This window comes from Gracilinanus agilis, chromosome 6, assembly GCF_016433145.1.
Source record: "Gracilinanus agilis isolate LMUSP501 chromosome 6, AgileGrace, whole genome shotgun sequence".
Lineage (NCBI taxonomy): Eukaryota > Metazoa > Chordata > Mammalia > Didelphimorphia > Didelphidae > Gracilinanus > Gracilinanus agilis.
In genome coordinates this window covers 283,403,616-283,425,801 of record NC_058135.1, presented here as the reverse complement: position 1 = coordinate 283,425,801, position 22,186 = coordinate 283,403,616, and the positions used below count along the sequence as shown (strand labels likewise).

Sequence of the window (22,186 nt, the reverse complement as noted above, 5' to 3'; positions counted from 1 at the left end):
ATTGATCAGAAGACACAGTCAAGGGATTCCCAGAACGGGCAGGAATATTTGTGTTGTGATCAGGCTGGATGGAGGAAAAACTCATAGTGAGGAGACCATCGATTTCTTGGAGTGTTGTGAGTCTTGTCCTTAGTCTCAATAAAATACTTGGCACAGAATGAAAGCCTGATGAAAGTTTATTTTAAATAAATTATTTCAACTTGATGTTGGCCTAGTGTAGATAAGAGTGAAGAGTGTAAGTGGTCCCCAACTCAACTTTGGCAGTTCCTAGATTCCTTCACAATTGCCTCTGGGGAGATAGACTAACTGAGCCCATTGTATCTACTAGAGAGGTATGGGCAGATTTTTTGATGAATAAAACTATTATTTTCATTATCTGTTTTTATTAGACTGTGTCACCATCATTCACACTTTCATTTATGCCCTTCTTATGTCAAACTTGCCTCTGACTGATTTACCATCTGGTAATACTGAGTCACTGCAGTGATTTGGCCTGGTGAAAATGGAAGTGTTACTCTAGAATACTTGGAAGCCTAGCTCGAGAGGGATCAGAGGGACTTTTGGATAGTCTCAAAACTCAGGGAAGCTACTAATACTTCAGGGACTGAAAGCAGAAAAGCATATCTCTAAACTTATTTTGTCCCTTGAGTTTTCAACTCAAGAAGGAGGCTGCAGGTGGTGAGTTTCAGGGCAAATTGGTTCCCAGATGCTCTCACTTTCAAACACTGGTCAACATAATTATTTGACTTGTATTCCAGAGGTATAAAAATGTGGCAACTTTCCTTATCTATCCAGAGGGACCAAGGAGAATAATATCCAGGAGGCAAAACTGTCCTATAAATATCCCCTGAAACAGGGGCCTGTCTCATGTCATACATTGATTTCCCAAGTATTAGGGACTTGAGCATCTATTAGAAAAGAAAAGTCTTTAGTAACAGAGAATGAGCCGATAACTGAATGAACAAAGACCTGCAATAATCTTAGACTCCCCTACTCTTTGGTACTTTATTGATTTTGGATATTTGACATGGGTTTATGTAAACTGGGATTCCCTTTCTTTATATTACTTGTGATCCTCCTGCTTTTTCAGATTTCTTTTTCTGAGTACCATATAGGGGAGCATCCTTGTCACTTAAAGAGAGATTACAGTCCTACATATAGAAAGGATGGAGACCTAGTCATAGCAGGCTTCTTTTCCTTGTTTTCGGTCACTGAGTCTCACATTTACAAGTCATCCATGACATATTCTCCTGGATGGATTGGTGTAGAAAAAGGGTAAGTTGCTATTTCTGTTTTATTTCTTGACTGATGAAATATAGTCATCCATATTTTTGACTGATTGACTATCAGTAGAGCAATATTTTATATGGCCTCACAGATTTGGTTAAATCAAAGACTTGGGTTTGGAAATTTCTATCCTATTGGTACTCAGGAAACATAAAATCAAAGGCTTTAAAATCATTATGCAGTATAACAAGCAGGAAAATAGAAAATCTACACACTCGGGAGATATCAATTGAAAGAATCATGAATTCATCCTTAGAGATGGAAGCAACTCTTCTAGGGTGAAGTTGATATTCAAATGGCAAAATGATATTCCTCAAGAATATTCTTTGTTGGGAGGTTATTGGTTCCATATATGGAAGAAAGTATTCTATATTGGACTCATAAAGATGAAGAAGTTCTTAGGATCATTTATTTATGTCAGCCTTGAATAAGATTTGGATCGGGATAGTCTTTCTATCTTTACACAAAAGAACTGCCCAAAGGATCTAAGATTAATTATCTAAGACACTAGGAAAGAGAAATAATTCAGAATCTTACCATCAGTGCAGAACTTTATCCAACTAAAATATTCAAAACTTCTAATCAGGCCACTTTTGGTGTGCTGTATTACTTTCTTGTCGCAGGATGTAGATGATGCTAAGAAAATGTGTGTAAATGGGCAAGAAGTAGGCTGAAGAATCTTAAGACATTTCATTCAGTTTGAAAGAATCAGAGTGGTTTTTAAAAACCTGGGGAGGGGAATATGATAAGGATGTATATATATGTGTATATATACACACACACACATATATATATATATATGAAAGACATTTAATTTGGAAGACTCTAGATTTTTTTTTTGGTTATACTAAAGATCATTAATAGGAGAGACAGTTCAAATTTGATGATGGACAAACACTTCCTAATTGTTCATGTGATTTAGATATGGAATGTCTTCTCTTGGAGATTGTGGGGTCCTCCTCTGTGGAGAAGGAGCTGAAATAAAATGACAGAGGAACCCTTATCATATTTTTTGTAGAGATGAATCTTTGGGTGGAATGATTCGTGCCTTCCCAGAATGGCCAGAAGAGTACTTGATAACATAAGAGTTTGTGAACATTTTGGCACAAAAGAACATCACTGGTTAATTATTGCCTGAAAAACCAAATAAGAATTTATCTTTTGAGGTCTGGTAACCTTTCAGGCTCTGACCCAGGCTTAGCTCCCTTAGAAGGGAACAATATTCCCCTTGAAGTAATCTACATTGAATCCAAACTGATTTACTTGCTGTTTCTTTTCATGACATCTTAGCACAGGCTGTTATTCATGTCTGGAAGATGTTCTCATGTGTCCTCAGTTGCTCAAAACCCTTTGGTTCCTTTAAAGCTGATCCTGAGTACTACTTTCTACAAGAAATTTCCTGAGTCTTCAAGTTACTCTACCAAGAAAACCCAATTTCTTTTTATCCATTTTGTGTAACTATTTTTTACTTTTGTTGAGTGTGTGTGTATCTGTGCAAGTTGTTTCTTATCAATAAAATATAAGCAAGAAATAACCAGGATGTTTTAATTTCTATATTTTGATCTCTAGCTCCTAGAACAGCGATTGGCACACAAAAGGAAGTTAGCAAATACATATTTAATGAACAAATGAATGAAATAAGCAGTCACAAAGTGCTACAGACTGAATCTACCACAAAATTATATTATGTCATCCCAATTGGGCTCTCCCTGATACAAGGCCATTTGTGCATTACTTCCTAACAGCTAATCAATGTGTTCGTTTCCATTCACAAAGTTCATATAGCACCCCATTGTCCTTATTCTCAGCTGATGACACGTGATCTTCAAATATACTGAGAAAACAGAAACCATTATTTTGATCTTCTCCTTCTGTCTTCTCTCTATCCAATGTAAAGTTCACATAATTGCTCCTTTTGTCTTTGTTTAATCCAGGGCTTGATGAAGAGATGAAAGCCATCACTTGTACACTCCTAATCTCTACCAACCTCTAAACTTCTACAATTGCCCCTCTTTCCATTCACTTAATGACTGCCCTTTAAGCACTGGTCACCTCTTTTTATGCCTTTGAAAGGATTCCCCTAATGACCCACAGTCTCTCCACTCTGATATCTTGCATGTCAAGTTTTGCCTATTTCTTCACTTTCTGTCATTTTAGGTTCATGCTCAAACATTATCAACATTTTCTCACTTTGCAATTTGCTGTGGATGAGATCAACAAGGATCCTCATTTGCTGCCCAACATAACCTTGGGATACGAGTTACTCAATAACTTGCATTCTAACAAACTAGCTGTGGAGAACTCCTTGATGTATTTGTCAGGAAGGGATCTGACCATCCCTAATTATAGCTGTGACAGGCAGCACAAGTCAGTGGCTGTCATTGGAGGGATGTCATCTACACTGTCCATGTCCATGGCCACCATACTAGGGCTCTATAAGGTCCCACAGGTAAGGAACTATTGCATATTTTCAACCAATCTGCTCTTTGAGGTTCAAATAGCCAAATCCTTTATAATCTGTCTTGCTGCAGCATTAGTGATTCAATTAGCATTTATCAAGAAGTTCTAGGCACTGTTTTGAAAACAGGAAATCCAAAAAGTGGGCCAAATTCTCTTCCTTGATGGAATTCACTCTGTCCTCTAGATGAGATGATGCTCTATTGATTAATCTATTTGACTCTGATGGTTTTGAACCAAATAAAAATCTTCCCAACGAATAGTCCTGCCCTCTCAGTTCACCTTTTTATATTTGAATAACACACTGAAGATTTTAGATGGAAGAAAGATTTCTTTTTCTCTCACCTCAGAAAATTCTCTGGGAATGGGGTATGTTCCTTTCCATTTTAAAATTGATTTGTCTTTTCCCTACAAGCATGAAGCACTAGAACTTCCTTGCAGTATTTTGTACTTATAAATTCCATCCCATTCTGTGTTACAGATATCTTCCAATTCTAGTAAGCATTTTCTTCTTCTTAGCATTTGGGTTTGATTTGTTAAAGATGTGATCTATCCCTTCAGAGCTGAAATTGTTTATTCATTCAATTCAACTTATTTCTGGGGAATAAGTCTTTATCAAGTATAACCAAATAGTCACAGAATATGACGATGCATCAGATATGGCCTCTGTGTAATCTGTTTGGAGTGGCATCAAGGCAGCATAACAGAATTAATAGCTGAATAAGGGAAAATTCAAGATGTCATTTTCTTTTCTGTGCCAAAACCAATCCCTCTATGGGCAGAGTAGATAGGCACATGCATCAGAAAAGTAAGGGATTACATATGTCAATAGATTTACTGATGTTCCTATGCCATAGCTTGTTTATAATATCCTTGTGACCTTACAAGATCCTTTTGTATTTTCACAATTTTTGTCCTTCAAAGATCATAATTATCTATCACCAGTTTTTCAAAAGCTAAAATCGGCTTTCATTTCAGGAAATAGTCAGGATCAGTGAAATCCCTGAACTGTAAACCAAATTTGATTGAGTACAATTCTAACAAAACACTTTTATTAATCTGTTTCATGTGACATGCATTGTACTGGAACGTCGGGATCATGCTGAATGAAATTTCAGTAATATAAAAACATCCTTATCCCTTCATGTAGTTGTTGTTGTCCTGTTGGGTCATAAATGGACACACTAATTAAATTACCCTTCTAAATTATTGTTGTTCTTCCTTTGCTCCACAGCACATGTTTTAGCTGTTTAATAGCCACTTTGGAACAAATTCTCATCTGCCCATTCTGGTGGAGATTGTCTTCACATGCTTGAGGTAGACGCCTGACTGATGAACAGATTTGAAATCAGTCAGTTCCCCTTAACTTGGTTTAGATTGTTTGCAAAGAAGGTTTTACTGATGTGTGGCCACTGTGCATATTATAGCTTCTTGGAGCCACATATAAATGTTGGTGTGTAGGGTTTTCATGGAGGACTAGCACCTCTGGTATGAAAGCTTCACACCTTTTTCAGGGTTGCTCATTCACAAATTATTCTGATATACATATATACACAGTCATCTAAGTTTGTATGTATCTATTGTAAGATATAAGTTAATATCAATAACTCCAAGTATTACTTTTTATAAAGTTTATTAATAATCACTTGAAGTAGCAGAAATAAATTAAAAAAAGAAATACAAAACCTAATTCTCTAACTAAAGTAAGACCATGTATGTGTAAATTCTCTTGCCTGGCTCAAATCCAGCTTCAGCAGCCGCGATCAAGGAAGGAGAGAGAGATGGGCAGGGTCACACCTAAACTTTATCCTAGGTAGCATGAGCATGCAAATGGAATGCTGGGTAAGAGAGTTCTGGGGAGCAAATTCTATCTGCACAATATCCATCTGTTTTTTTCTCTTCAGTGTCTTTTCAATTTAAAGAAATTCTGAAGGAAATTGCTGAGCATTGCTTCATCAGCAAGTATAGATTACCAGGGGCTTTCTTGGCCTTAGTGACTACAAGAGGTAGGAAATCTGGAAAGAAAAATTGTTCTAAAAGACTGAGGCACAGAGTGAATTTCTATGTATATTTAATATCAAGGAATCTACTTCAGCTGAGAAATATTGAGTATTTGCATTCTTAGGATTTTTGTTAATGTAGTCTAATCCTTTCAGACATGTCCCACTCTTTCTGACTCTAAGGTTTTCTAGGCAAACATCCTAGAATGGTATGCAATTTAATTTTCCAACTCATTTTTCAGTTGAAGAAACTGAGACAAACAGTGACAAATAACTTTGTTCAGGACACAGCTAATAAATATCTGAGGTCACATTTTAACTTAGAAGGATGCAACTCTAGTTCCAGCATTCTATCTGTTTTGTCACCTAGATGTCATACTTGAGAGATGCAAACTAAAATTTGCTCTGAAAAGTACACTGTTGTTACCACATAGATCAATAGAGTTTCTGATTTCTTCTTTGTAGTGAGAAAGAAGTTTCTAATTTTCTGTGGAGGAAGAAATTATTTTGGATGTAAAAACCTTAGAACTTGAAATACAGGACTTCCTCACATTCTCGGAAAGACAAGAGTTGGATAGAAAATTTTCACCTTTCAATAAAAACTCAAGAGAATTATAAAAGACAAACAGGAGAGAGAAATCACAAACAAATCAATAAGGTTAAAATACATTTCTCATTTCTTTGTGGGAAGATGATAATTGTAAAACCTAAGAACTTTATCATTGTTTGGGAAGTTAAAAAGTATATATATATATAAATATATATATATATATATATATATATATATTTGTATATATATGTACATACATACATACAGAGGAACAAATGGGATCTTCTGGAATGACTAATAGTCCATTGTGAAGACTTGATGGTCCTTTTTTAGGAATACTTGTCTACCTTTGATAGCCAACTTTCAGCAATTATCCAGTGTGGTTCCAAGAATTTGTAGTGTGTTTTGTGGACAGAAATCCAAACTCATGAGGCAGGTTAAAATAACTTGAGAGTAACTGAAAAGCCTCAAAATTATCAGTGAGTTAGAAGAATGTCTATCCCTAGCATAGCGACAATAAAATGATATGAATACTAAATATATCTGTACCAAATAGCATCACATCCAAATATTCAAAAGCTAATTACAAGGAGAAATTGTGAATAAAAGTATATTAGTAGGGAACTGTAGCCTTTCCCTCTTAAAATTGCATAAATTTAACCAGAAAATAAAGAAGAATTAAGCATATGAATAGAATCTTAGAGAATTTAAATTTGATAAAATGTTGGTGAAAATCAAATGGGAATTGTAATAGACTTTTCCCTCAGCTATATATCACATATTTTAAAAAAATTTGCCACTCTTTTAACTGACCAAAAATGCATAAGCAAATGAAGAAAAGTAGAATTTTTAATGCCTCCTTTTCAGGCCATAATATAATAAAATTTTATACTCCATAAGGGGCTACTGAAACAGAGATTCTAAATTAGTTAGATCTCATGAATCTAATCCTAAAGAATGAGTGGGTCAAAGAATGAAGCATTGAAATGATAATAGCATCAAAAGGAATGAAAGCAATCAGACAACATATAACAATTTATGGGACAGCACCAAAGCAGTATTTAGGAAAATAATTATATCAATAAAATAGAGAAAGTAAAAGTCAACGAATTGGGCAAATTTTGTTCTTTTGAAAAGAAAAAAAACCATGAGATAAAATATAGATGGTTTTTTTAATGGAAGAAAAAAGTAAAATGACCAATAACAATAATGAAAAGAGGGAAATTGACCTCCAAAGAAGATAAAATTAAAGCTATTATTAGGAACTCTTAACCCAATTATTTGTTCATATTCAAAGTAAAATGTAAGTGAAATGGTTTGTGGGATAAAAATCCATATTTCACAAAATTGCTGGGAAAACGTGAAAGCAGTTTAGCAGAAATGAGGTATAGATTAACATCTGACACCTTATTGAAAGATAAGGTAAAATAATCTAGATAAAAATGATAACACAAGCTAAATAAGGTAGCACAGATAAGTTTACTTACCAAATCTATGGATAAGGGAAGAATTTATGGCCAAACTAGATATAAAGAGCATTATAGTGTGTAAAATTGATAATTTTGATTATATCCAATTAAAATGATTTCAAACAAATGAAATATAGCTATGATTGAGAGGAAAATAGCAAACTGGGTGGGGGAAATTTAAAGCAGGTTTCTCTGATAAAGAACTTTTTTATGAAATATTTAGAGCACAAAGTCATTTCTAAGAATTCAAATCATTCCCAAATTCATAAATGATCAAAGGATAGGAACATGTAATTTTCAGATGTAGAAATTAAAATTATAAACATCTGAATAGTGCTCTTATTACTATCATTAAAGAAATGCAAATTAAAGCAAATGTGAGTTACTACCTCACACCTTCCGGATACTACTGTGACAGAAAAGGAATATGACAAATGTTGGAGCACATTTGGAAAAATTGGGACATTAACACTTTTATTGTTGTTTTGAATTGTTCCAACCACTCTAGAGAAGAATTTGAAACTATATCCAAAGAGTTATAAAACTGTGCCTATCGCTTTACCCAGCAATCTCATAATTATGTCTATTACCTAATGAGATCAAAGGAAAAGGAAAAAAACCTTTATATACCAAAATATTAAAGAATTTCTTTTTTGTGTTTGCAAAGAATTGGAAATGAAAGGATTGCTCATCAATTGGGAAATGGCTGAATAAATTGTGCTATATGATTTTGATGGAATCCTATTATGATATAAGAAATGATGAGTTTTAAAGAAATGATGCTTTTAGAAAATCCTGTGATGGTTATTGGGAATGACATAGAGTAAAGATATCTGGAGAATACTTTTATAGTAGTTTATTGAAATATTAGTAGCATTCTATGATGGTAAACTGTGTATGACAGATATTGTCAGTAATACAATGATTCAAGGTAATCTATAAGAAGAAAATTTCCTTTAGCTGCCCCTAATTTGTATTAGTTTAAGCATCTCTTTTGTTTGATACCTTGTGACACTGTGATTTGATAGTAAGAATTTAGTTCCATGCAAATGTCTGTGTATGTAACCAGATTAGGAATATAGTTCCAGGATAATAAGTGAATTATTAAAGTTATTAAAGTGCTTATTTTGTTGGAATAATTTTAAGTGTATTATGTTAATCATAAGTGAGTTACTATGTTAATTGATCCACAATGTACTCTGAGCAAGTGAGCTCACACTGGGAGCAGGGGGTCACCTGGAGGCTCTAGAGTTCTAGAAACCCCAGATCCTGAAGTAACTCCAGAAACCCCGGCTCCAGAAATAGCTGCAGAAACTCTGATAGCTCTTTGAAGATCCTCAGAGCTCAGGAAATAGCCTCCCACACCTCTTGGAGACCTCCTGCAGGGGCCATGGGGATGTGGAGGGTGGGGGTGAGGAGGTTAGGTACAGACAAGAAACTTTAAAAGCATGTGTGATTTGCAAAATTAGGCAGGTTTTGAACTGGGAGGAAATCTGCAGACTTCTGGCCATGTGATTTCTTTGTCACAATAAAGCCAGATCTTTACTCAGAAGGGTCTTCCAGCATCTTATTTTTACAGATATTATCTTTCTACAGAAAAGGAAGAGATAGGATCTAAACATACTCAAACATAATTAAAATATACTTTAAATTTTTTGTTATCCTGTTTTTTTGGTCTGTGTTTGCTTTCTTTCTTTTTTTTTTTTATTTTAAACCCTTAATTTCTGTGTATTGACTTATAGGTGGAAGAGTGGTAAGGGTAGGCAATGGGGTTCAAGTGACTTGACCAGGGTCACACAGCTGGGAAGTGTCTGAGGCCAGATTTGAACCCAGGACCTCCTGTCTCTAGGCCTGGCTCTCCATCCACTGAGCTACCCAGCTGCCCCCTGTGTTTTCTTTTGCAACATGGTTTGCATGGAAATATTTTATGTGACTGAATATATATACTACATATATATATCATCTACTTGCCCTCTAAAAAGGGGGGGGAGGGAAGCTTGAACTAGGAATTATTAAAAATATTAACTTTTGTTTACATAAAATTATTTAAAATTAAATTAAATGCAAAAATCCAAAAACAACCAAAACAAAACAGAGTTGAACCAGTCCAGTGGAAATACCATTTCAGCATAATGCTTCACACATAGAAATTCCTTGTGAATGGGTGATGTCCTTAGTTTATAATTAAGAAAACTAATGGACTAAGCACTTGATCTGACCAGATTTAGATGATGATCATTCTAGCTAATTGATGATATCCAAGGTGAAACTGGGGAAAGGATTACACATATAACCTGATAATAATGTTCATGTTTCATCTTGTAATGTTTGTCTTGAATATGATTTTAGATATTCATAAAATCATGCATTAATGTAATAGTTTATATGTTTTTCATCCTAAGTTGGTTTTTTTTTTAATTGGCTCTAGGCCTGTTTGGTAGTACTTTGGCTTCCTTTGCTATTTGGCTTAATATGTTGTTTATTAGATCATCCATTGTTATTATTTCTTTCCTCAATCACTTTTATTTAATCTATTTTCAGGTGTCATAGAGAAATTTGCTTGTGGCATATGGCACATTTTATTTGTAATAAGAGTCACTGATAGAATATATCAAATATGATGAGTTATTTCTGTTGCATGGGTTGCTGATATTCATTCATTTGTTCTTGTTGATTCTTCTCTTTTTTGTTTTTGCTGTGAATGATATTCTGACTTCCTGGTACCTTGTTCAATGAGTTTTTTCCCCTCCTATTCAGTGCATTTCACAAGTGCGGGTAGCTGCCCTGTTGCTACTGATGTTGTAAGAGACTACAATATGCTCAACCTTTGGAAGAAATATAATAACCCATTGCAAGATCTTGGTTCTTCATAAAGACCTTGATATTGATAGTTCTTCCTGTCTTGGGAAGGGAAGAAAAAAAAGTGAGATTATTTCTCAGAAGGGAAGATTGAGTGTTTTAAAAAATTCGTTGATTCTGAGGCATTTTCGATGAGCTTTGGAGGATAATGAGGGGGAGATGTGGCCATGTTCTAGTGCTATCAGCAAGTTTTGGTAATATGAATCCTTTACTCATACAAGTCATTTTTTCAAGACCTCAAAAGATAATATCTGAATGGACAAATGGCAAAATTGGTGACTTTCCAAATTTGGACACTAATTCTAGAAGCAGATGTGCTCAAAGCATACTCAATTTAAGGAACAAACTGTTCTTATCCTAAATGAGCTTACTTCTCTTTAATGGTGTTTTTTCTTACTCTTCTGATGATTAAATTACCATGGCCATGGACTATATTTTATACATTTTTACCATAGATACAAGCCTAAGAATAACTAGATGTTAGTATATGTCATGGGGTGGGGAAGTACTATTTATCCTAGCTTCTTGTTTTCCCACTCAATGTGATAAAGATGTCAGAATGAGATGATATTGTCCCAAACATTTGACCATAGTGGATTTAGCTGACAAGGAAATCAGTTTGGGAATATGGATCAAGATAGCCTTGCTGATTGGTTATTAGGGATTGACTGAAATCATAGTTCACCATTAGTTCCTTTATCTCGTTCTCAGAAATTTGAGGATGAAGGTTAAGATGAAGGATGAAGACAGTATGTGTAGGAAACATTACCTTGCTCCAGGACAAACTTGATCATTTCAGATCTAATCTTGGAGGAGGTTTTGGGGTTAGAGACCATGAATTGGGATCCTTAATGAATACAAGATGGTGAACCAGTGCTTATCTCATAGCTTATAAAAGAAAATTAAATACCAAAAACATATTTCTGTTCAAAACAGACATTTACTGTTAGAAAAGTAAACCAGAAGGCCAAGTTCTCAATATACCCAGTTCTGGTGTAAGATCTGAGACCCAGAGTTAAAGAAATGACAGGTATAGATAGTCAATGCAAAAAATCCAGCTTAGACAAACTCTACCCTTCCAACTCCTCTCCACCACCACACACACAAGGAAGGAAGGGTGCCAACTAAAAGTTTCTTCTGAAGTGGGGCAACCAAACTTTCATCCTCTATATGGTTTCCTACTTCAAAAATATATTTTTTAATCTTGTGGGCAATTACATCTCTGTTCCATATATGGTAATAATCAAAATCACTCTATAGCTTCAAAGCCAACTGAGATGTCATAAATCTCTTGCCTTAGGGGCATCTGGACATATTCCAATATGCTTAAGTCATGTACACAACTCGCATTGGCAAAGATGTATGGTCAGAGGATTTATCTTAGTTATTTTACTCACAACGTGTTTATTAGTTACTTATTCTCACAATTATTCAATCAATAATTGGGATTTTTCTTTCTATTAAATATAAAGTTACAATTTATCATTATAACACTGGATATCCAATAGAATTTCATGAAGAAGTTGTAGTTCTAAAAAAAGTATAACAAAATGAATATTAACTGCTAAAATTTGCTTTACTAGATTTATCTTTTACTTTTCCCTCTTCAATTCAACTTTGGATCCAACTTAAGAAATGTGCTGATACAATAAAATTGCTTAGAGGTTTATTTTTATGAGGAGCAATTGGAGAGGGAAACTCTCCTTCTGAAACAAAAAAAAAGATGATAAAGGAAATTGGGAAACAGATTTGACAAACAGTACCTATATCAAAGCAACATATTTCAGTGTTATAAATCTAGAGACAATGAAAATTATGATCACTTAAATAATATATATGTTGGGGGCAGCTGGGTAGCTCAGTGGATTGGGAGTCAGGCCTAGAGACGGGAGGTCCTGGGTTCAAACCCGGCCTCAGCCACTTCCCAGCTGTGTGACCCTGGGCAAGTCACTTGACCCCCATTGCCCACCCTTACCACTCTTCCACCTAGGAGACAATACACCGAAGCACAAGGGTTAAAAAAAATAATATATATGTTGAACCAGGAGCAAGGTTATCTGAGGATGATTGTGAGGTAAATCATCATTATATGGTCTGGCAAAGTATGTGTTGACTTTCCAAGTTTCTTGGAAATAAAGCTAAAGAAGAAGAAGACTGATATTTATGAACACAATCTCATACAGCAACTAAAGCATCATTTAAGTAATATTGGACCAAGGATAATAATGGCTAGGACAATGAGCACTTATATCAAAATAGTAGACATAATTCCAATGCCCAAAATCCAGGAAAAGGCTGAGGAAAGAAAAATGGCTGAGCCAGAAAAATGGGGCTCACCATGGCTGAGAGGAAGAAACAGGATTCTCATTTACAACTTGGTGAACTTTTCATACGATCTTTTGTTAGACATGTGTAACACTGTCATCAGAGAAATTTGTGTATTAGCAACACTCATTGGTGGTGGCAGAAGCCCCTCTTTGAGCTTCAGTGAGGAGGGTAAGAACAAGTTGATCCTGCATATTGTTTCAGCATGAGAGCAAAGCATCCAAGCATCTTTTTCTTTAACCTTTATAGTGATTCTTCCCAAGATAGTTGTATACATCCAGTACAATGCAAAAAAAAAAACAACTAAACCCTTACCTTCCATCTTAGAATCAATACTGTGTATTGGTTCTGAACCAGAAAAGTGGTAAAGGCTAGGCAATAAAGGTTAAATGACTTGCCCAGGTCACACAGTTAGGAAGCAGTATAATTTTTTTATTAAGACTTGGTCCTAAGGTTGAAAATCCATAAAGAGAAAAAAATCAAGAGTTCTAAGTTGTATATTAATGCCTGATTGTTGTAGCTTCTTTAGCCATCTCTGCAGCAATCTAATATGAGGAAACAGAAAAGTCTCTTTCTAGTAGTAAGGTGTACATAAGACAAAAGATTCAGCATAGAAAATAGGGTGACCAAAATATTTTATGAAGTGAAACCTATAATACCCCACCCCCATAAATCTACCCCAAGTTGAAGAGAGCTAAAGGCAAAATATCAGGCCTTGTGAGGTGAGTTTTTGGCTTAAAGTGTCCCTATCATGGTCTTCAGTCCTTTGTTTATCCTCTCGACTTGTAAATAGAAGAACTTAGTATTCAGATATAGTGAAACAAAAAGTAAAGGTATATCAATAGTAACTAACATGAGTCTTTTTGCTTTTCAGTAACCCATCTCCAATGGGTTGTTTGAACTACGAAACCAGCTTTTCTCAGACATTCTGGGATATGTTTCCTCTTTAGTAGATTTGCTTCATTGTTTCCAAGTTGCATGTAGAGATTCCTTAGATGTTCCTGCTAAAATCATTTACCAAGCAGATCTCAATACAAATTAGTACACCTTTTCAAAGATTATTTCTCCAATAACTAGTTGAGATGTTAAAAATCATTCAAAATCTCATAGTCTTAATCTTATTAACAACAGAACTGTCAGGGACTTACAGTGCCCTTAAAATTCAGAAAATTTGGATTTTTTACATGTTCCATTAGAATCCATTGCATTTGAAGTACAGAATAGTTTAAACTGTTGCTTTTTCAAGACTTTCTACTCCAATAAATTTCATTTTCTTTAGGAAGTCCACATATTATAAAGGATTTAATGCCAAATATAAAAAACATAAGAACTTTGGCAGATATAATTTCTCCACTCCCTAAATTCAATGATGTTGCACATGAGTTTATTTAAAGAGGATAAGAATTCCAATTAAACAAGAACTTGGGTTGGGATCTGCAGATACATTTAATTAATTGTGAGTTGTACACAGAAAGAAGTGCATAAGAAATGATATCTGTATAGTAGAACACAGGTAATTTTTAATTATATTCAAATGGAGAAGATTTTACATAAAAAATTAGTTATATTTTGAAAAAATGAGGTGTTTCAGAGATTCAGTGTGATATTTTATTATGTAAATATTAATGGCAGATAACAAGTACAATGACCAATTCACTAGGTTGTTTGGGTTATGGAATGAGTACATATTTCATTTAAAAAGTAACAATACCAAAAAAAAAATAAAAAATAAGATGTAACAATACCATGGGTGATGATACAGAGATATTCTCAAACCTGGTCTCATTTTGGACTATTTTATTTTAAAAAGAAAAAATCCTATTGTCTGCTTATGCCCTGGCAGAAGTGAAGGAGAATGAATTCTGAAACACCTCATTTTTTTCAAAATATAACTAATTTTTTATGTAAAATCTTCTCCATTTGAATATATCATTTTATAAATCAGTTATTCTTTTTTGTATGTAGATTTATAAAGTGATTTATAAACCAGAGGTCCATTTTTTTCCCTAACTGGAATTTTTCAAACATACTTAATAATTGCTTAAGGAGACATAGAAAATGGATTCTTGGTCAGGTACAGACTTAGAATTCCCTTCAAAATCTCACATTTCCAAATACAGCATTTATTAATATCTGGCTTATAAATCACTGATAAAAATAAAAGATACAAATGAGATACATTTGAGATACAATAAAAAGACTATGGAATTTCTAAAATTAGTATTTCAGTTATTCTTTTTGTTTTTTTGTATGTAGATCACTTATGGCCCATTTGATCCTCTCCTGGCTGATAAAATCCAGTATCCATATGTCTATCAGATGGGCAGCAAGGAATCTACTCTACACCTGGCAGTGGTCCAATTGATGCTACATTTTGGCTGGACTTGGATAGGGCTTATTTTTTCAGATAACCTGAGAGGGCAACAGTTCTTCTATGATCTTGAAGAGGCAATGGTTAGGCATAGTATGTGTCTAGCTTTTAAGGAAAAAGTTCCTGAAAACTTTAACCAAGAAAATGGAGAAGATGTTATATTCTTTTCTAAAATCATTAAATCATCATCAAATGTGATTTTTATCTATGGAAATACATACAGCCTTCTAGAATTTTCTATTTTGATGACCCAATATATACTGTATGGGAAGATGTTAGTCACTACTTTTTCCTGGGATATTTCTGCACAGAATAATAATGAAATTATGAATCATTTACATGGCACAATAATATTTTCTCAAGCCAAGAGGGAGATTCCTGGTTTTGCAGATTTCCTAAGAAGTATAAATTCCACTGTAAACTCTGAGGACATTTTCCTAAAGACTTTCTGGGAGGTAGTCTTTCATTGTAGACTTTCTGAAGAAAGTCCTGCAAAAATGGTGTATTCTTTGTGCCCAGAAGGTTTGTCCTTGGCAGATGTACCTACTCGTGATTTGGACACAATCATAATGACATTGAGTTCTAATATTTATAATGAAGTGTACTTATTGGCTAATGCTATCCACCAAATGCTTCAGACGGAGATAAAAAAGACATTAGAATTTGGAGTCCATCCACTTCTTTCTTGGAAGGTAACATTTCTCTTCTACCCTTGAACTTAGAATAGGTTACTCACATCCTTCAATGGCTAGATTTGTTATATGGATGATGTAGCAATAACCTGATACTTCATTAATACTTCTTATTTCTTAATATTTTTCTTACCTCTTTTCACATGTGATTCCATTATATTCTGGTTAAAACAATGGGGTTTTCTCCAAAACTGATATAATAATTGCAATATTGTTGGTGTTCTTCCTTATACACATTCCTTAGGATATGTTTCTCTGTGGCAAGAGAGTTTCATTGAATCTAATTCAATTTTGGGTATTGATGCTGGCCTGGATTATAATCCTGCAAATGCCATGATGCTTACATGGATTTCTCATTGATCAATATTATTTTAACTTTTTAATAACAGCTGTATGATAAACAAAATATTTGATAATTGTACTTGGATACATTTGCTGTAATATTGCAATTGTTTATTTTTTCTGGGTTTATGTTTTGTCATGCAAAACATATTTCCATATTGTTCATTGTAGCAAATGAATACTCATATAAAACCAAAACTCTGAAATAAAAACATTATATTAGCATCATAGCATTCCATCATCATCATATACCATAATTTGTTCAATCATTCCCAAGTTATGAACATCCTCTCAATTTTCAATTCTTTGCCACCATAAAAAGAACTGGTACAAATAATTTATATAATTAGGTCCTTTCAACTTCCTTTTAGTTTCTCAATTTTGCCATATCTTCTCCAATATTTTTCATTTTTCATTTACATGTTGGCCAATTTGGCCAAGGTGTGAGGTGATACTTTAGAGTTTTTAGAATGTGCATTTCTCTAATTAAAAGTGATTTAGAACTTTTTTCCCCATACAATTATTGGTAGCTTTGATTTTTTTCTTCTGAAAACTACTTGTTCATATCTTTTGACCATTTGTCAATTGGGGAATTACTTATTCTTATTAATTTGACTTAGTTCCCTATATATTTTAGAAATAAGATCTTTATCAAAGAAATTTGTTATAAAATGTTAACCCAGTTCATTGCTTCCTTTAAAATTTAAGATTGTCAAAATTATTTATTTTATATATTATAATGTTCTCTATCTTTTATTTGGTCTTAAATTCTAGCCTTCTCCATAGATCTGAGAGCTAAATTATTCTATGTTCTCCAAGGAGCTGCTAGGCTCCTTTCCTTCACATTTTTTCCCAATAGTTGTCTTGATATTTTTGACTTTTAATTCTTCCTGAATTTTGTTACAATTTTTCCATTTCTATAAAATATTTTAAAATATTTTCTAATAAAATATTTTTGGTTGTTTGATATGGCACTGAATCAGTAAATTAATTTAGGTAGAATTGTTATTTGTATAGTATTGGCCTACTTGTAAACAATCAACATTTTTACAGTTCTTTAGATCTTACTATTTGTGTGAAAACTCTTTTGTAATTGTGTTCATATAATTTCTGTGTTTGATTTGGCAAATCAATTCCAAAGTATTTTATATGGTCTAGAGTTATTTTAGTAGAATTTTCTTTTTATCTCTTGATGTTTGACTTTAGAAAAGCTGATCATTTATGTGGGTTTATTTTGTATCCTGCAACTTTGCTAAAGTTACTAATTATTTCTAATAGTTTTTTTAGGTGATTCTGTGGGATTCTCTAAGTTTACCATTATATTATCAGCAAAGAGTAATAGTTTAGCTTCCTCACTGCCTACTTTAATTACTTCAATTCCTTTTACTTTTTTTTTTTTTTTGCTTAAGGTAGCATTTCTAGTTTAATATTAAATAATAGTGGCAGTAGCAGTGATAATGAACATCTTTCCTTCAATTCTGATCTTATTGGAAAGGTTTCTAACTTATTCCCATTGCAGATGATACTTGCTGATGGTTTTAGCTAGATACCACTTATCATTTTCAGGAATACCTTGGCTTTCTCTATTTTTAATAGTAATGACTGTTATCAAAGCATTTTCTGCATTATTGAGATAATCCCGTGATTCTGTTATTTTTGTTATTAATATGGCTAATCATACTAATAGTTTTCATAATATGAAACCAGCCTTGTATTCCTGGTATAAATCCTACCTGGTCATAATGAAAAATTCTTATGATATATTATTATAGTCTCTTTAATAGTATTTAATTTAAGATTTTTGCTTTGACCTTAATTAAGGAAATCAGTCAGAAATTTTCTTTCTCTGGGTTTTGTCTTCCTAGCTTAGGTATCAGCACCATATTTGTGTCATAAAAATACTTCTTAAGATGTCTTTTTTTGCCTATTTTGACAAATATTTTATGTAGTATTGGTATTAAATGTTCTATAAATGTTTTATAGAATTCATTTGAGCATCAACTTGTCCTTGAGGATTTTTTCTTATGCATTTCTTTAATAACATTGTTCAATTTCTTTTTCTGAGATGGGATTGTTTCCAAGTATTATATTTCTTCTTTTGTCAGTCTGGGCATTTTATGTTTTCATAAATATCCATCCATTTCATCTAGATTGTCAAATTTATAGTTAGATAATTGGGCAAAATTGTTCATAGAGATTGCTTTAATTTCCTCTTCTTTGGTGTTGAATATATCCTTTTCATTTTTGATATTTGTTATTTGATTTTCTTCTGTTCTTTTAAAAATCAAATTAACCGGGGCAGCTGGGTAGCTCAGTGGAATGAGAGTCAGGCCTAGAGACGGGAGGTCCTAGGTTCAAACCCAGCCTCAGCCACTTCCAGTTGTATGACCCTGGGCAAGTCGCTTGACCCCCATTGCCCACCCTTACCACTCTTCCACCTATGAGACAATATACCGAAGTACAAGGGTTTAAAAAAAATCAAATTAACCTATACTCTATTTTATGATTTTCATAACACCAACTACTAGTTTTATTTATTAAGTCAATGGTTCTCTTAATTTCAATTTTATTAATTCCTTTGATTTTTAATATATCTATTTTAGTTTGTAAGTGGGGATTTTTAATTCATTCATTTTCTAGTTTTTCTAGTTGAATGCCCAATTCATTGACCTGCTTTTTCTCTATTTTATTACTAGAAGCACTCAGAGATAGAAATTTTCCCCCTAAATACTCTTTTGACTATATCCCATAAATTTTGATTGTAATCTTCTTAACCTCATTCCTTTAGTGAAAATATTGATTGTTTCTATAGTTTGTTCTTTGATTTACCCCCTTTTGACAATTAGACTATTTAATTTCTAATTAATTTTTATTTTAACTTTCCATAGACCTCTATTAATGATTGTTTTTATTGTATTATAATATGAAAATGATACATTTATTATTTCTGCTTTTCTGCATTTAATTGTGGAGTTTTAATGCATTTGTACCTAGTCAATTTTTGTTTAGATGCCTTGTATTGCTGAAAAGACAATATATTCCTTTTTATCCCCATTCAGTTTTCTTCAGAGATCTATTAAATCTAGGTTTTCTTAAGTTTAATTCATTTCATTTACTTTTTTCTTGCTTATTTTTTGGTTTATCTAGTTCTGATAGAGGAAATTTGAGGTCCCCCACTGGTATAGTTTTACTTTCTATTTTCTCTTTAACTCATTTATTTTTTCCTTTAAAAATTTGGAGGGTTTATTTGTTGCATATATGTTTAGTAATGATATTACTTCATTGTATTATCAAGATACGAGTTCCTTCCTTTTCTTTTTTAATTAGATTTATGTTTTATCTTTGCCTAAGATCACAATTGCTACTCTTACTTTTTTTTTTTAACTTCAGCTAAAGCACTATTGATTTTGTTCTAGCCCCTTACCATTATTCAATGTGTTTCTTCCTGCCTCAAAAGTATTTCTTGTGAACAAAGAATCACAGGATTTGGTTTTAAGACATTCTGCTACCTGGTTTCATTTTAAGGGGGATTTTGGGATTTTGTCAAATTCACATTCACAGTTAATATTACCATTTCTGTATTCCCCTCCATCTTATTTCCTCTTTTTGATCCTACTCTTTCTCTTTCCTTTCACTTGTAACTATACTCCCTTCTTCCCTCCTTTCTATTACTCTTTCCCCCATTCTATTTTTCTCTTATTTCTCTGTAGGGTAAGATGAAATTCTATACCCAAATGAATATGATTGTTATTCTTTTTCTGAGCTAGTTATGATGAGCTTAACCTTTAAGCATGGCCTGTCACTTCCCTCATCTTTCCCCTACTATAATGGCTTCTTCTGTTATCTTTACGTGAGATAATTTGTCTTAATCTACCTCTCCCTTCCCTTTTCTCTCAGTACAAATCTCTTTTTAACGCTTGATTTTTTTAAGCATATCATTTCATCCAAATCAGTTTTCTTCCATAACCTCTGTCCATTAATATTTCAAATTGGCCTGATGATGATAAAAAATTTTAGATTCTTAAAAACCATATTTCCATGTAAGAATATAAATTTTGACCTTATTGAATCCCTTAAAATTTCTCTTTCTTGTTTACCTTTTTATGATTCTCTTGGGTCTTGTTTTTGAACATCATATTTTCTATTTAGGTCTGGTCATTTCATCAGGAATGGTTGAAAATCTCCTATTTCATTAAATGACCATTTTCCCTGAAAGAATATCCTGTTTTGCTGGCCAGGTGATTCTTAATTGCAAACACAGATTAAATAGATATTATTTATTTTTATTATTATTTTATTATACATAAACACATAATTTATTATTATTATTTATTATAAATAAAATAAAATATTAAATTCCGACTCTTCCAGTCCTTTAATGTAGAAGCTGCTAAGGCTTCTGTAATCCTTGCTGTGGCTCCACGATAACTGAATTACTTCTTTCTGGCTGCTTATAGTAGATCCTTGTCCTGGGATCTCTTGAATTTAGCTACAATGTTTCTGAGAGTTGTCATTTGGGAATTTATTTTAGGAGTTGATTGGTAGATTAATTCATTTTCAGTTTTACTCCTTTTTTCCTCAGAATATCAGGGTAGTTTTCTTTGAAAAATTCTTATGATATTATATACATTTAAAAAATTATCATAATATTCAGGTGATCCACTTATTCCTAGCTTTTTTCACTTGGATCACTTTTCTAGGTCAGTTTTTCAAGGAGCTATTTCATATTTCCTTCTTTTTTGATTCTTTTGCTTTTGATTTATTGCTTTTTCATAGCTCATGAGGATGCTAGCTTTCATTTGCCTAAATCTAATTTTTGAGAAACTATTTGTTCCATGATATTTTGAACCTCCTTTTTCCATTTGGCCTATACTGCTTTTTTAAGGTATTATTTTCTTTTTATGTTCTTTCTTTTAAAAATATTTTAAATAAAAGAAAATTTTCTTTTAAAAGGTAAAAGAGGTGTGGCTCAGAAGACTGAGTAGAAGCAAAGAAAGCTTGAATATGTTCTTATAGTTCTCTCCAATCAATCTTAGAAAAGTTCTCTAAAATGAGTACCAGTGTGAAAGAATTAACAAGGAGTTGGAGCAACACAACATTTTTGTAGAAAACAAACTGAAGATAATGAGAGAGGCTCTATTTCACTGGTGTGATAGTGGAGTGCAGCACACAGCATAGCTGGCAGCAAGTCAGTTCAGCCAGAAGCAAAGTCATGCCAAGCGGTATCATAGCAAATGAATAGCGAACCACCCCATCTCACACTTACTGCTCCAAGTTCTAATCTTGAGCCCAAGCCAACTTTAAGACCCAAAGACTCTGCCCAACAGCAGCAGAGCACCAGGCATCCATACCTTGAAGTTCTAAGCCTTAACAGAAGCCTACAGAAAGGTATCAGTCCCTAATGCTAGGTATTCCACAGTGAGCCTGACTGGTATAGGTTCAGAGTGATTCTCCAAGGCATTGCCCAAGTCTGCAGTGGGAATATGAACCCCAGTAAAAGGCAATCTTCTGTGTGTCTGGCTGATGTGAGCCCAGAGTGCATTCTAGAACCTTTGCCCTGGATTGAGGTGGCTCTGAGCCCCAGCACAATATAGCCTGTGGTGCTCTGAGCTTTATAAGTCATAAGCAATCCCTGGAAGAGACGGAATCAACAATGAGGGGGTAGCTTTCAGAGCTCCCAGACCAAAGACCATTATACCTTCTTGGAAGAATTGTAACTTGCAGAAATCTAGAAATAGTGTGGAAAGGAGCAGTGAGGGAAAACTGAAATTTAAGAGTATGTCCCATTCTTTCCTGAGAGCAGAGCCCACTCTCGACATCAAAGTTAAAAAAAA

At 33.5% G+C, this 22,186-nt stretch overlaps 1 protein-coding gene across 1 annotated transcript in view; it reads left to right on the top strand.

Annotated features, from left to right (window-relative positions):
• Positions 1–22,186, top strand: part of LOC123251790 (vomeronasal type-2 receptor 26-like) — a 61,314-nt gene that overhangs the window by 14,999 nt on the left and 24,129 nt on the right. The window contains exons 2-3 of the mRNA XM_044681106.1: positions 3,445–3,736; positions 15,204–16,010. Coding sequence (XP_044537041.1) covers positions 3,445–3,736; positions 15,204–16,010 — 1,099 coding nt within the window. The remainder of the gene's footprint in view (positions 1–3,444; positions 3,737–15,203; positions 16,011–22,186) is intronic.